At 36.8% G+C, this 16,840-nt stretch overlaps 2 protein-coding genes across 5 annotated transcripts; one reads left to right on the top strand and one right to left on the bottom strand.

Annotated features, from left to right (window-relative positions):
• Window positions 1-32: 32 nt before the first annotated feature.
• Window positions 33-7,007, top strand: LOC103331052 (protein FAR1-RELATED SEQUENCE 3-like). Of its 4 annotated transcripts, none has more exons than XM_008233662.2 (7): window positions 33-292; window positions 914-994; window positions 1,166-3,397; window positions 3,569-3,658; window positions 4,396-4,545; window positions 6,288-6,403; window positions 6,628-7,007. In XM_008233662.2, exons 3-6 carry the CDS (start codon window positions 1,175-1,177, stop codon window positions 6,396-6,398), a joined length of 2,574 nt encoding a protein of 857 aa, XP_008231884.1. In that variant the 5' UTR covers window positions 33-292; window positions 914-994; window positions 1,166-1,174; the 3' UTR covers window positions 6,399-6,403; window positions 6,628-7,007. The 4 variants fall into 4 exon arrangements, with proteins under 4 accessions (XP_008231884.1, XP_088908760.1, XP_088908759.1 ...); XM_089052634.1 differs by having other exon boundaries at window positions 51-292; window positions 1,106-3,397; XM_089052633.1 differs by having other exon boundaries at window positions 51-292; window positions 1,076-3,397.
• Window positions 7,008-7,439: 432 nt separating this feature from the next.
• Window positions 7,440-12,831, bottom strand: LOC103331080 (uncharacterized). The gene is made up of 6 exons (XM_008233696.3): window positions 12,064-12,831; window positions 10,199-11,605; window positions 9,838-10,103; window positions 8,110-8,176; window positions 7,949-7,999; window positions 7,440-7,861 (listed from the first exon to the last, which is right to left on the bottom strand). The coding sequence occupies exons 1-6, from the start codon at window positions 12,253-12,255 to the stop codon at window positions 7,706-7,708; spliced, it is 2,139 nt and encodes a 712-aa protein (XP_008231918.3). The 5' UTR covers window positions 12,256-12,831; the 3' UTR covers window positions 7,440-7,705.
• Between the last annotated feature and the right edge of the window lie 4,009 nt (window positions 12,832-16,840).

Here is a 16,840-nt window from a genome sequence, read left to right as displayed (position 1 = left end):
ACATTAAAAAAGAAAAATTTGGAGGGTGAAAATGTCAACCGAAAAAAAAGTAAAAAGGAAAATTAAGGTAGGGACGAAGACGACAGTCTCTTTTCTGGGTCTGGGTTTGGGTTTGGGGTATATGCCCTCATACTCAGTCACTTGGCTACTCCTTCAGAACAATAATTGGAGCTCTATGCTCGTAAACTCTCACTTACCCCCAAATTGACAAACCCTAAAACACATGCTCTGAAAACTGAAACCACAATGGCACTTGGATTCCCTATCGGAAATTGAGGCTTGAAGAAACCAGGTGAGGCTTTACTTTTTATGCATATTTCTTTGCTCCATTTGATCCCATTTTGTTGAAAGCCTTTTGTTTGGTTTTAGCAACATTCTGGGTTCTTGAACTGATTACAGAAGTGAATTTTACTTTAATTTTGGAAATGGAAAACGTTGGTTGGGATATTGTTTGATGCTTGTATGGTGAGTGGTTTTAGTGCTGATGGGAATATGCAGTTGTCATAGTTTTGGGTAAAGAAGAAATAGAAAAGTGGTACTCTGTTATGTGGTTGCCAAATGTTACGAATTAGTTTAAATTAAAAAAAAAAAGTAATGAATAATGCTGAACGGCTTTCTCTTTTTCTTCCTTTGTTATTGAATTTTCTTCTGTAAACCAAAGAAATCAGGAATTACTCTAAACATTTTTTAATTTTTAAACAAAATATTAAACAAAGATTTTGGCACTCCTAAGATCATACAAAGGTATGCAATGCAGCACCTCAAGTCCTTCTCAAATTGTGTCATGATCATGTCATGTTAGAAATGATACATTGGCAAGAATTCATGTTAAACACGTGGAAACGTAAAATTGGATTGCGCAACATGAAGTATTTATCAGGATATTTCTTAAAGTTTGGTTATTTGCTGTTAGGTTTTGCTCTTCTCCTTCCATTGAGTGTTCCTGAGCAGGGTATTGGTGAACAACCACTTACTCCTTGGCTTTTGAATTTCGGTAATATATTTTTTTTATTTGTTTGAACTTTTTATATAATAGTTAGCTCTAGTTCATAGATATTTTTGTATACGTAATCAGCTTGTTTTATTGACGCTTCGGTGGGGATAGCCATGAGGAACTCTTCATAGTCAGCCCAAAAGGAATGATATAGTTGTTCATATCTTTCAGAAAACTGTCATGGACACTGAAGTGGTGGTAGATGTTGAGGGGGAAAACATGGAACATCACATGGAAGAAAACACTGAACCAGGTGAAAAGCAGAATGTAAATCAAAATTTTACAGGGAGGGAAATAAGTATTCAGGATGATGGGAATACTAAGCCACATGTGGGAATGGAATTCGAATCAGAGGAGGCTGCCAAGACTCTTTATGATGCATATTCCAGGCATGTAGGTTTTAGCACCCACGTTGGTCAGTTCAGTCGTACTAAGCCTGATGGACCAATTGTGACATGGGATTTTGCATGTTCGAGAGAGGTATTCAAAAGAAAGAACGTAGAAAGCTGCAATGCCATGCTACGTATAGAGAGAAAGGGTGCAAACAGTTGGGTTGCGACGAAGTTTGTTGAGGACCACAACCATTCTATGGTAAGTCCTAATAAGGTCCATTACCTTCGACCCCGTAGGCACTTTGCTGGTGCTACAAAGAATGCAGCTGAGACTTTGGATGCCACTACTGATGTTTATTTTGCCACAGAGGGTAATCATGTCTCTTATGAACCCAATCGTGGAGGTAGGAGTGTCTCCCCTGTAGAACCAAATCACCCAGCAAGGAATCTTGGGCCTGTTAACTATATAAGGCCGTCTAGCCGAAAGAGAACACTTGGACGAGATGCTCAAAATCTTCTTAACTATTTCAAGAAGATGCAGGCTGAAAACCCTGGCTTCTATTATGCTATCCAACTTGATGATGAGAACCGAATGACTAATGTCTTTTGGACTGATGCAAGATCTAGGACAGCTTATAATTACTTTGGTGATGCTGTAATTTTTGATACAATGTATCGACCAAATCAGTACCAAGTCCCATTTGCTCCTTTCACTGGTGTAAATCATCATGGTCAGATGGTATTGTTTGGTTGTGCATTACTTCTAGATGAGTCCGAGTCTTCCTTTACTTGGCTGTTTAGGACCTGGCTTTCTGCCATGAATGATAAGCCTCCTGTGTCTATAACTACAGACCAAGATAGAGCCATACAAGTAGCAGTTGCTCAGGTATTTACACAAACGCGGCACTGCATATGCAAGTGGCATATTTTAAGAGAAGGACAAGAACGACTGGCTCACACATATCTTGCTCATCCTTCCTTATATGGAGAGCTATATAGCTGCATCAACTTTTCAGAGACAATTGAGGATTTCGAATCATCATGGGCTTCCCTTCTTGAGAGATACGATCTTCTGAGGAATGACTGGCTGCAGGCAGTGTATAATGCTCGAAAGCAATGGGCCCCAGTCTATTTTCGTGGTACTTTCTTTGCTGCAATTTTCTCAAACCAAGGTGTTAGTTCTTTCTTTGATGGCTATGTGAATCAACAGACAAGTATACCTCTGTTTTTTAAGCAGTACGAAAGGGCTCTAGAACTTTCATTAGAAAAAGAAATAGAAGCAGATTATGATACAATGTGCACAACACCAGTACTGAAGACACCATCACCAATGGAACAACAGGCAGCTAACCTGTATACCAAAAAGGTTTTCGCAAAGTTTCAAGAGGAATTGGTAGAAACTTTTGTTTATACTGCAAATAAAATTGAGGGTGATGGACTGGTTAGTAAGTACAGGGTTGCAAAATATGAACATGATGACAAGGCGTATATAGTCACATTAAATGTCTCCGAGATGAAATCGAGCTGCAGCTGTCAGATGTTTGAATATTCGGGTATCCTCTGTAGACATATTTTGACTGTCTTCACGGTGACAAATGTTCTCACCCTTCCAACACATTACATATTGAAGCGATGGACAAGAAATGCCAAATCTGGGGTTGGACTAGATGAACAGAGTTCAGATAACCAAGGTATTGAAACACTAAACATGCGTTTTAACAATTTATGTCGGGAAGCAATTAAATATGCAGAGGAAGGGGCAATTGCTGTGGAGACTTACAACGCAGCAATGAGTGCTCTACGAGAGGGTGGGAAAAAGATTTCTGTTGTGAAGAAAAATGTTGCTAAAGTCACACCTCCTAGTTCTCAGGCTAGTGGAAATATACAAGAAGATAATATGAAGAAATCCCCACTGCCTCTTGGCGAAATGGCCCCCTCGTTGTGGCCTTGGCAAGAAGCATTGCCACATCGCTTTAATCTTAATGATGGAGGAGTTCCTGTTGCTGATTTGAATCAGCCCAGCATGGCCCCCGTCTCTATTCATCCTGATGGTGCCCATCCTGATAACACGGTATGAATCTAAAGGAGGTTTGATAGTTGTTTCGTTTGTTTCTGTTTATACCTCTTTTGTTGCTATGTGTTTCCAACTTTCCATTATACCTGAGATCTCTAGATTTTTATTTTGGAATACCTTCTATAAAGATATAGGGTTGACTTATTATAGTTTCTATTATTGATGTAGGTTGTCCTTACTTGTTTCAAGTCCATGGCATGGATCATAGAAAATAAGAATTCAACATCAGCTGGGAAAGTGGCTGTTATCAACTTGAAGGTATGCATGTCTCTTCTGTATATGTGTAAAATTTTCCGACTTTACTATCCTGTATGTTTGAGTTATCTTTAATTTCACTTAAGAGTTCTCATACTACCTTAATTATTAGAAGTGAGGAGGGATTTAAGTTAAGGGATAAGTGAGGCACAATGCATTTACAAGCTAGATTCACTTCAATGAATTATTGATCTCAAGAATTGTGTCAAATCCAATCATTGCGTTGTCCTGGCTTGTTCCTCAACCTGAGTGATTTAAGTTGAGTGATACGTGAGGCACAATTTTTCCCTTGTGTTATTGATTATCAACCGTTGCGTATCATTGAATCCATTGCCCTCACTTGTCCCTCAACTTAAGTTACTGGTGAGTACTTCTCTTTAACCTAATGTGACTCTAGTTCAGAGGTGATTTAGCATCTTTTGGAAACCATTTAAATATTCACGCAGTTCCCATTTGAACCCTTTAAGAACAAACTAGTGATTATTCTTCTCGTTTTACATTTACAAATAATTTACTCAAGCATAATAGCTGAATTTGGACCACTGACGTCTATAGCCTGGTACTAGCTCTTTACTGTAAAGGCTATCCCCTATCACGTAGTCTCCACCCCTGCCAATAACAAAATTTAAAATTTAAATAAATATATAACTTTTTTTTTTTTTTTTTTTTAGAAGGAGAAGGTTAGGTTGCTGTTGATATGGCTGTCTTGCTGTTCTGATATTCTTTTACATCTATTGTAGCTCCAAGATTATGGTAAGAACCCTGCAGGCGAGACAGAGGTACAATTTAGGCTAACAAGAGTTACACTTGAGCCTATGTTAAGATCGATGGCCTATATCAGTCAGCAGCTCTCTGCACCAGCCAACAGAGTTGCTGTCATCAATTTGAAGGTATGCAAACCCAAAGTTTCAACCTCTTTCGCATCACAGTTTTTCCCTTTGTGTTAAGGTATTTACAATGAAATTTCTTGGGTTTCACCGTAAATTTTGCAATTGGTTTGGCATCACAGTTAGACTTGTGACAGGAAGTTGAATTGAGCTATCTGTAGTCAGTATAGGTGGTTGAGTGAGTTTATAACTGAAGATTTCTGGATTAATAGGCCTGTTTAAAGGTTATGGGGGTAAAGTGCACTATTGTGTATCTTTCAAAAGAGATTATGGGTTAAGTTCAACAAAGTAAGCTGCAGGAATTATCTGGGCTGGAGCCTGAAGGTAAGGATATATGGATTTCCTGTTGGGAAAATGTTGGGGAAATAAGTGGACTTTAGAGTGTGAAAAGCTATACCAAGAGGGTATTGAGGAAGGAAATACTAAGCTTGGGGTGTTTTCTGGGGCTGTGAACAACATACTGAGAGTAGTGTTTCCTATTACTCTGGGATTGCAGTACGCTTATTAAGTTATTAATGATGGGCATTAAGTTCTGGTTCCAATGAGGGGCGAGGTGCAGATGTTCCTTAGAGGTAGCAGTGGTTATGCAGGTGCAACTCATCATAACAATATTTACTATACAATTTCCATTAGTAGTAATAGTATTACTGCTATTCTTACTCTTTTCATTTGTTCACTTTTAAAATTCCTTCTGTCCTGCTGTAGTTGAATGATGATGTTTTGATGAATCAGCAATGTTTACAGTCAATGACTAAAATTGCAAGCTCATACATACCATTCTTTAACAGAGGAACGTGGCAAATTTTTTTCCTTTATTATTAGACTGGAATTTATATTTCATGCTGGAATTACAATGTGATCAAGTCTGTTGTAAATTCTTTAATTATTATCATAAGGAGACAGGGCACATCTACTATAAAGTTTCCAAGTCCTTGAAGACAATTTAGATATCTGTCGAAATCATTTTGGTTTTTTTAATAAACGAAACAGAAGAAATGTGAAATGGAAAGGTTTAAATAGAAGTACAATGAACCAGAGGTCAAAATAAGACAAAAATATACCTATAGACAACCACAAATAGCTACACAACCAGCCCCAAAAAATAGAAAAATCAAAGAAGAGACTGTAGCTTCTCAGTTCACATCAGATATTATCCTAAAACATCCTTGTATTCCTTTCCATCCAAACCACCCCGAAGATTGTCATTGGACCAAAGTCCCATATAACTTGTAGCTTTTTTCCTTCGTCAAAGCATAATAGTTTTTAATGAATAGAGAAGCACAAGAATGGTGGGGCGCCACCCCATTCATGAGCTGTTTTTGAGGGAGGAAAAGAGGTATGGTGATAGGAAGCTGTGCTGCATTGACAATATTGTGGGTGGTATGGATGGAGAGGATTAGAAGGATTTTTGAAGATGCAAGGAGGACGATACAGACCATTTGTGGGACAGAGTTCATTTTTGGGCATCCTTGTGGGCTTCGGTTTCCTCTGAGTTTAGGGATTGAGCGTTTCATGCTATTTATTCAGATTGGAATGCTGCTGTCTAGAAATTTTGGGAGTAAACTAAGGATACCTGGAAACACAGCAAGAAATGCATGGCTCTGCAAATTCAAACTTAGGAATCCTTTGTATTCAACATTCATTATTATTCTAAAGTAATCCAATTTTGCATGAAATTATTATTATTTTATCTTAAATTTGTCATCATTTGTGTTCAATGTATCTACATTATTGTGGTTTCTCAGCTTCAAGATACAAAGACAACTTCTGGAGAAACGGAGGTCAAATTTCAAGTGTCTAGAGATACACTAGGTTCCATGTTGAAATCAATGGCTTACATCCGTGAGCAGCTATGACAAATGTAAGCATATTAGGAGACTTGGCAGTTTACCAATTTAGCATTTACATAGTTTCATTCATATGTATTTCTTATGTATGCTAACTGCTCGTCAATTGTATAATGAACTTCTTTTTGGGAGAAATCTTTTTTTTCTTTTTTTCTTTTTTCGTATTTAAATAAGATATATATGGTCCTCAGATAAAATTATGATTGCTGATTGTATCATGATTCTATGTTGAACACAGCGAGCTGATATGAAGTCTGTAAAGAAGACTTATTCATCTGCTTTGCCAACCTCCAAAACGAATAATCGAATCTAGGCTATCTTTGTATAAAAGGCGCTAGCGATAGAGAAGTGAAGATTTGTTGGCCTATGGCCATCGGTGTGCAATGCCAGTGTTCCATGAAGAATTTAGTTTAGTTGTAGTTAGTTGTTCAATTCCTTTGACCACATCTAGTTTAGTTGTAGCTAAGGTATATAGATGGTTTTCATGTAACCTTGTTTTGGATGCTGGTATGTACATGCTAGTTGTGAATGCCCACATGCAATGAGCCTTGCCTTGCATATATTTTGTATCTGAAATCGAAATGGTGCTTCAATTTCATAATGCGCTAATTCATAGTACCAGGTGTCTTGCCTTGCATATATTCTTGGGGATGTTGAAACCAAGTCAACTCCAAACTGAAGTGTCAAAATAGAAAGAGGTCAAAACCCTAAGGACTTTCATAGAATCAGGTCCAAACCACATGGATCTAATTGCATAATAATGGACCAAACTATCACAATATGTCTTTTGGTCACCTTTGTGTTTGCTGGGCTTGTATTTTGTGTTTTCTTTGTGCTTCCATTGGCTTCCCTAATTTGTGCTAAAGATAGGCAGGCCTAATAAATGTCGGCTGTGCAACTGGATTGTGTACTCTTTTGGTCACCTTTGACTGTGCCAAGAGAGCTATTTACAGGATTAATTCATGCTTGAGCAAAGAACAGAATTTTATGCATGAGGCGTGTAACAAATATATACAAAAACGATACCTGATAAGTTTTGGAAAAAAAAAATTAATACAAATAAACTGGAGATCACATTTAAACCATGTCGGACCTGAATTGGCCATTTTTACTACCACTGAAAAAAAACTAATATTACAATAAACCAAATCCACTGAGATTAGGAATGAAAAATTTATGTTTGCAAACATTGGAGATTCTGCTTGAGTGATTTTACCAATTAGACAGCACAGCAGAACTGATTTCAAAATTAGTAATTTAATTAAAAAAAAGGCATTCTACCTATGTTAGAAACATGAAGAGCATCATGCTTGAAGCTACACTCTACGTTGCCGTCGGACATAAGTGAGTAGGCGCACATCACCCTTCATATCACTACGATCGCGACAGAACGGGCTTCCACAGAGACAATGGAAGGGCTTCATGGGGTGGCCGCTATCATGATCACGGTCATGAAAGTCGATGCCATAGTCCTGAAACAGCATAGGCATTTGAAAGTTGGATGATGGTGCCAAACACACGGTAATAACATATCATATACTGGCGAACCCCCCTCTTACCCAAGTCAGCTCCTCCATGGCATCAACCTTCCTTGTTGTGAAAAGGGCAATCTGCATGAAATAAATAAAAGAAATCATATTTACTTGTATGAAGAATTGGTTCGACTAGTAGTACGAAGAAGATCGAAGGGATGAGATCATTGAATGCTGAAAAATCATACATGATAGTAGTGATGATCTGGGGTTTCCACTTCCACAGGGATCTCTACCAAGGTAGCATCAGAACATCTGACCAATAAATGTAAAACGTTTCAGTAGAAGATTTTAGCAACAAAAAAAAAAAAAAAAAAAAAAGTATTCAAGGAGAGGCGCAAATTGGCCTGCTCTCATCAATCGAGATATCGAAGAACACAAACCATTCCGGCACAGAATGACATTGAGACAGCTTCAATAAGAAACATGGCTCTTAATATAGAATTTATAATGCATACAGAAATGGAATGATGCTCGTCAGTGATCGTATAATAACTGTTCGTTAAGTTTATTGCGCGTGGCAATAACTTAACTTTGACGTATGCATGCAATCTAAGATTAACCTTAAATAATGAGCAAAGAAATTGGTTAGTTTTGATAGGCAGAGTAGCGGAGATTTCGTGTTCACCCCTAAGATGTTAATAGGGGGAGTCATGAAACCAAATCAGTTATTTTAGGCAGACAAGGTCAGCTGAATTAATTTGAGTATAAAGAAACTGCAAACCATGTAAAGGAATACAGTCAAATAACAAGACAATTGACAAGAAAATACTTCTATACGAAGGCTAAACCGCTAAACCTAGAATTGATGCAATCTGAAAATTTCTTTGTTTGAGGAGTGGATAAATGGTATAACCTATCAACAGAGCATCCTATTCAACAGTTTGAAATGTTCAAAAAACCTGAGGAATGAAGTGCAACACATTCCCTTCCTATGATGTTAAGATACAACCTATATAAGGCTATAATTACTTCTTGCATTATAGGGTAAGTACATATAAACCTAGAAGAGGCAGAATATTTTTTTAATGACAGCAGAAAAAGAATATTGTTTCATCACTTACTTTAAATGATTCTCGTTAATAACTGTTCATTAAGTTTATTGCAAATGATAATAGCTTAACGTATAAAGTTAAATTTACAGGTCTACTGCAGATGCAAACTTAGCGGACAATTATGCAACTTTTAAGTTCGCATGCAATCTGTGATTAACCTTAAATCCTGAACAAAGAAACAGGGGAGTTTGGAGAGGCAGAGTGGCAGAGATGAGCTCATGTTCACACCCCAGATGCTTGTAGGTGGCGTCAAGTAGATACTTCTATAAAGACTAAACCCCTAAACCTAGAATTTTTGTAATCTAAAAGTTTCTTTGTTTGAGGAAGTAGATAAATGGCTTACCTATCAAAAGTGTGATATATTCAATAAACCCTTCATATTACTAAAACTGAATATAGATACCTGATACAACATGAAACTAACACATCGTTGTTAAGCAACCAAGCGCATCAGATTTTCTTCGTGCGATCGGATATAAATGCGTATGCAACTTATATTAGGCTTAAATTACTTCTTTCATAATAGGGTAAGTAGATATAAATTCTCTAAGAGGCAGAAATATTTTCAACGATAGAAGAACAAGAATATTGTTTCATACTAGCAGACAAATCCAAAACTTACAACTGCTTGTGATCAATCCAAGACCCTGAGAGGAAAACTTGAAAAGCAAGACAAACAATACAACGAAAGTAATAACCTTGGGCTACTTTTTGGTCAGAGATAACTTTGAAATTTATATAGAAGAGAATAATATAATTCTTATGCAATATCACCTTTGACTAGAAATATAAATCTAATAAATACTATAAGCACTCAGTTGAAGGAAGTGGCTGGGGTATATAAGAGTACGGAGTTTACACCTGTGATTGATAAATCTCGCAACATTTCCATAAACGGTAGCGTCCAAGCAAAGGACCTCTTCATCTTTCAAGACACCCTTCGAACCCCAGCCTGCATCTAGTAGAACTTGGTAGCATGTATTCTTGTTACCAGGACTTTCCACATTTCGCTCATGTAGTTCTGTGTTGGTTAATATCTCTCCAACATACTCACAAACAAAAGCCCCTGCTGGCAAGTCCTCCAGTGTTCGAAGACCCCACCCTTTCCCTTCGGGTGTCAAAAACACCTGCAACATAGATTAAACCACTTAGACGCCTTTAGAATTTATACCCATCTGGTTATTATTACCTAGGGCCTTGAATTCACAGAGGACAAACTAACCTGCAACTTCACAGTGATGCTTTGCTGAACAATCCGGTTTCCACATTTCTTCTTACACCAGCATTTAGACCAGCATTCCTTTATAAATTTCTGTAACAAATGGCCTTTGCATGGCACGGAACTCTTCTCATTCTTAGACCTTTGAAATGGGCAGTTTCTACAATACAAGTAGTGGTCTTGTTTAGGTTCCCGCTTCAAGGATATACATTCTTCCAGAAACTTCTCCTTGACGAATCCTCCTGGAGTGTATGCAAACTGACCCCCAGTTACAGCCGCACAGAGGCAAGGTACTGGTGATGTCAAACAATCCCCAAAACAATGTGAACAGCAACCCTCATGAGATATACGAGCAAGTGAAAATTTCACATAGGCGTTCTTGTAAACTAAATTATTGGGGATGTAAAAAAAGATTGGCAGATCTTCAGCATTTCTTCCATTTTCCAAGGAAACTTTCACTCTTTCTTCACCTCTAGTTATGTCATCAATATAAAAAAAGGATTTAATGACTCCAAGTGAAGAATGGTAGTTATGAGCAGCCTCCACCTTGCATAATTTTGAAGATCTACGGCCTTGGATCACCTTTAATCTCTTTGCGGTTTCACCAAAGATTTTCTCAATATCCTTTCTTGCAAAACCAATTAAGCATTGAAGACCATCATAACAACCAAAAGCTATATGTTTGGGTATATGGGGTATAACCTTGATAAGATTTTTACATAAAATGAATTCATTTTGAAAACTTAGATGATCATATTTACTGGCAAGAACATCTTGTGCAGTACTTTCATAAAAGATGGAATCAGTTCCTGTTTCCACAAAGCATTCTTCAACCCTACATGATTTTATGTGTGTCTCTTCCACCATTTCTAGAGCTTCATCAAAATGTGGAGGACAGAAATCAGACCGTGGAGATGAGTGGCAAATCATAGACATTTCCAGGTCACCCTTTGGAGTAGATGATGCAGCTACAAAATGTGGCAAATCAAAAACATTATCTTTGTTGTCTGTATTCACCGATTCCATTTCCAACAACTTCAAGCCGTCTTCATCAAAATCTGAAGAACTATCTTCACCTATCAGATTGAGACTTTCTTCCAGTTGCGTGTTGCGATTACACAGAGGATCGAAGTTATTCCCAGAGTCCAAAACCTCTCTTTCCTGGTGTCTTCGGCGACTTCTTCTTACTAGTGGTTGAGAGTCTTCAGATTCTTCCGAATCAGAAAACAGATTATCCTCATTACTCTGACGTGCCCTTTTTAATGGAGATTTTTCAAGGCAAGATGTGGAGTGTTCCAAAGGAGACAATGCCTGTTTTTTCCGTTGCCTTGTGCAATATCTCTTGGTTGGAAGTTCAATAACTTCAGTTTTATCATAAGATGGAGCTTCTTTTTTCTTCGATCTCACTCCCTGGCACGAAAATATATGCAATGCTAAAACACTTAAACTTCAGTTTCATCATATAAAAAAACCATTATGCTCTCTGCATGGTTGATGAGAGCTCCAAGACATAGAACAAACAACCCAGCCATAATTTGTAATAATAGTAAACAGAAATATAGGGCATAGAGAATATTATTATACATAATACAGCAAGAAATTCTCACCTTTGATTCATGGATCAAAACTCCTTTTCCATTTTAAAGGGAAAATAAGGATGCCCAGTAAGTGTAACAAAATTAAAAAAAAACTATTTAAATAGATATTCCAATATTTCTCTTCTATGACATATATAATAGATGAAAAATAAATAAAAACAAAATCTTGAAAATAATTGAATAAACAAAACACTAAAATAATTAATAAAAAATTAAAAAGCAAAATCTTATAAAAATATGAAGAAGAAAAAAAGAAGGTAAAAAACAAACCTTTTCCTCCTCTGGCTTCTGGTCCAGAACAAAGTCCAGCAAAAGTCTGTAATTTTCATCAATAATAAACTCCCAGCTGTTTGCATAGACTTTCAGAAGTTCTTTGACGGCGGCCTTTGTCTGACCTTCGGAAATGCCAAAAGGCTTCATTGCCCTACAGGCATCAGCCATTCGAGAATTTTTTGGCGGCATCACTAAACTATTTGCACCCTTTGTCTCTTCCTTTCGTTTTTCTACAACACCTAGAAGAAAAAATAAGCTAGAAGACGAAGAAAGCTTTTACAAAGTAAATGTGGTTTTTACCTCTCTCTTTTTTCTGGGTATTTAATTTTCAACTGACTCAGAGCACCTCTTAATTTCTCAGACTCTCTGTCTAACCTCTGGCTGCTTTGGGGAAATGGGAAAATGCTGAGGGAGAAGAACAAGAAGATGGAGAGCTCTTTTTGCAGATTAAAAAAACTACCCAGATGGGTAAACTGATATGCAGAGAGAGAGAGAGAGAGATGAATAAAAAGGTATGTTATTGGATTTGGTGGGAGCAACTTTCCATGCTCCGCCACTGACGCCAGTTTATGTTTTCTATGTACAATTAATCATTGCGGTTTTTATTTAATTTTTTTATCTGAACAGTTTTGTATCTCTACCCGTTAGATTAATCTGGCGATTAGGAAACACTGCCCTAGGATTTCTCCCCTTTTCAGGTGAATGAGTATCCTAGGATTTCAAGAACAATCCGGATGTCCAGACTTTGGAGGGAGATCCGTGGAAGCATAAAGTTTCACAGAACAAATTGCTCACACTTTATGTGAGTGTCAGGTCAGAAGGGGGATGGAAGTTTACATGAAATGTGGGGCAAGTTGGATAAAAATAAAAAATAAATTTAGGTTTTAGCAACAACAAAAATTTACTTTTGGAAAAAGTTAAATTTTTTTCAAAAAAGACAGAAAAAATCCTTTAATTTTCAAACTAAAAATATACAAATGTAAATAATTCTTTAGAAAATTCAAAAATAAATAAGGGCATTTTTGTCTATTTCGACTTTTTAAAAAATATTTCTCTCTTCTTTTTTTCAAAATGTCTATGAAATTGAAAGAATACAAATTTATAAATAAACCCAATCCTGACATGTATTTATAAAAACTCAAGACTATTTAAGCGTAAAAACACATCCAAAATTAACCCCAAAGTCAATTTTTTGAGTGTGTGTAATGATAGATTTTGGGTGTGTTTATATGTTTAAATAGTGCTTGAATTTTTTTATAATTTCAATCCCCATTTTAGGTGTTTTAGTAAAACTCCCTTGAAAGAAATCCTAATAATGTTATTCATTTTGAAGTCAATTATTACAATTTATATATTATATCAGGGTGAACTGTTGAATACCCCTTTAAACTATCACGCTAGTTAAAATATACACCATGAATTAATTTTTCAGCCAATTTACCCAGCTCCCCTCTGCAAACCTCTCTCTTCCCTGTTTCTTCCTCCTATGCCTCTTTTTCTCTCTCCCTATTTCTTGTACCCAGCAGTAGTCATCATCGGTACATGATATTCAACAACCACCACCACCGCCAAAGAAGAAGAGAAATTTTCCAGGCAACCCAGGTTTCTCATCAAATCAAAATTAATTAACCAGCATTAATTCACACATATCATGCATGATTAATATCAGTTTTACTCTCTCTTTTTATTTTATTTTTTGGAATTTTGATACTTGAGCAAACCTAGATGCTGAAGTAATAGCCTTGTCTCTCAAATCACTCATGGCAACAAATAGATTTCTAGGTGAGATCTGCAACAAAGTGTTTCAGAAAGAACAAAACCTTCAGCACCTTCAGCTTCATATAAGACAAAGGACAAACAACTTACCATCGAAGCTAAAACAAAGGACAAACAAGGAGGTGAGGAAGAAGGTATGTCTGTGATCAGAACCAACACCCTTCAAACCCAAATTACCCTGCACCTCCAAAACCCATATTACCCAGCCCCCAATTTGGATTTTCCAACGATTGATTTTAACCTCTTCTCTCTTCAATTGATTTCTCTCATTTGAGCTCCTTGGCGAAGCAGAAAAAAAAATTGTTGGTCTCCAATAACTTGTTGGAATTGTGTTCAAAGCCAAAAACCCATATGGGTTCGAGACTAGCGTCTAGCAAAGAGATAGAATAAAAGAGAGGTTAAAAAAAATTAATTTTTAATTCAACAGTGAAGCATGTGCTTAACATATGACTTTTTTAATAGAGATTTGGATGGAAATTGCCAAAAACTAACAGTGGAGGGTAAATTGGTTATAAAATTTAGTATGAATGCTAAATTAGCTGAAAAATTAATTCATGGTGTAGATTTCAACTAATGTGATAGTTTAGGGGGGGTATTTGGCACTTTACCTATTATATTAAGAGCATCTCCAACAATATGAAAATAATGAAAACATTTGAAAAATGTTTATGTATTTATTATATGAAAATAAAAAAGGGAGTTAGTGATGTTTTTAACATTTTCAAGGTAGGTTTTGTTTTTTTAAAGTAAAATTAAATGTTTGAAAAGCCAGAGACAACTTACCAGTCCTGAAAAGAGAGAAAATGGTTGCAGCTTTAATGGTGAGGTTGAAGAGGCTGCTGGAGATGCTCTCCACCTCGGGACTTTAGCCAGGGCAAGAGGCTCATTCCCTCGGTTTTGGACCTCCAACACTGCAGCTCGGGCAAGCCCAAGGGCAGATCTTGCCTGGCTTCACCGAGGACGCTAACGTCGTGAGTCAAAAAAATTCAAAAAAAAAAAATCAATTTTTTTATTTATAAAAAAATAAAAAGCCAAAAAATTATCAATGTTTTCGCTATAAATACATAACAATTTTATTCACTTTCCCTATAAATACATAACAAGTTTATATTTTGTTGCATTTTTTTTTTCTTGCCCTTGCCCTAGCCTTTTGGGGTGGAACCAAAAAAGGCAAACTATTCACGTGAATAATAACATTGCTTTAGCCTTAGCCTTAGCCTTTTGGGGTGGACATGCTCTAAGGGTTTGATTAAAAAGATTATAATATACATTGTTGGTTATCATATTTTGCCTCGATTTTGTTTTTCATCACTTGTTATTTTTCTCAAGGCTAAACTGGTGATTTGTTCCTTGAACTTGTACCTAATTTTCAATTGACCTTTATTCCTTTTTTTAAAATTAAGAATACTAAATGTTCTCCCGTTGTCAAAAAAACATCACGTGTTTCTTTCTTTTCTTTTTTCCCTCTCAAATCTTTTGACCTAACTTTTTAGCTGGTTTTAAATGAAGCTTCCCCAAACTAACACTACAAAGCCACCGCACGCGCAGTCACCCACTGTCGCCCCTGTTCTAAATCCACCCTCATCACCAACCTCGCCACTGAATCGATAAGGACGAGCAAGCAGCCTACCAATTTTCTTTTTTCTTCTCTCTCTCTCTCTCTCTCTCTCTCTCTCTCTCTCTCTTCACACCTGAAATAGTGGAGATCAGCGACTTTCTACCCTCCAAATCTGAGGTAAGCGAAGGTGGGGATTCTAGGTTTCAAATGTGACTTTACTAGTCTTTATTTCTTTATCTCTCTCCTCCCCCACTTCATCAAAATCTGGTATTCAAATCAACCAATCAAATTTCTACTCTGGCTGCAAATCAAAAACCAAAAATTAAAAGCACATAATGATTTCAATCCAGGGTCTTGGGCGCCAAAATTGACCAGAGGTTTACATGGGCGAAGGCTTGAGTAAAACCAGACATAATGCTTGGTTAAAAGCGTTGAAAGAAAGGGAAAAAAAAAAGAAGAAGAAAGGAAACATGAGTTATTTTTTAAGGAGCCCACGTCATTGTTGAGGAGGAATGGCTCTTAATATGTCAAAAGCCAAGCATTGTCAGGTACAAATTTAAGGGGCAAATCATCAGTGGGAAAAGTTGAAGGAAACATTTTGCATCTCATGGTTTGGAATGAATTTAGCAACAACATATAACACATAAACATTCATAATGGTGGATTGATTATGCTTATTCTAGTTAAGTTAAGCCTTTTTTTCATTTTAACCCAAACATCTTGTGATCTAGTCTCTTTGAGCACAAAATAGAAAAGAGAAGAAATGTTAAACTTTTAGCCTTGTAGACTTTTCTTGGAGAACCAAGAATGATCACCTCGTTGGAAAGGCCTTCAATCTCCTCTTAGCATATAGATTCCTCAACCAAGATGCTCCAAAGGAAAAGCCATCTACCTCACCACACCAAAATGGACAAGAGATGGAGAGAAGATCAACCAAGAGGCCTTAGATGCTAGACTACCTCTTAGTTGGTTCAATTTTTGGTTAAGAAGATGAGAGGGAGGATGTCTCACCTACACATCAACACTTCATGGTTTGGAGGCCGAAAATCCTACCTTGAAAAATGTCAAAGTGTGGCTTTATAGCCAACAAAATATGATGAGAAATTCTCAATAGGGAATTTCGGCTCTATCTCTTCTTGGGCTCCTCTTGGGCTTATTTAGCTTGTGTTGTCATACAAAACATGTTCCTAGGCCCAATGGGTCCTTGGTCTATTTTGCCATTTGGCCCAAAATGCCTTTAATGCCCAAATTGAGTCCAACCGTCAAACTAACTTCACAATTAACATTTTAATTGTGATTTGTGACTTAACCATTAAGTTATATCCTTAGTCCAATATTTTGACTTGGTCATCCGTTTTGGTCAAACATGTTGACTTTGACTGTTGACTGTTGACTTTTAACGTCTTATCCTCTTCATTTATTTCTCTAATCACATTTCTC

The sequence above is a fragment of the Prunus mume genome, linkage group LG5 (genome assembly GCF_029339155.1).
Source record: "Prunus mume cultivar Tortuosa linkage group LG5, ASM2933915v1, whole genome shotgun sequence".
NCBI lineage: Eukaryota > Viridiplantae > Streptophyta > Magnoliopsida > Rosales > Rosaceae > Prunus > Prunus mume.
The sequence above is the reverse complement of the archived record's forward strand: the minus strand, read 5'-3'. Positions and strand labels throughout refer to the sequence as shown.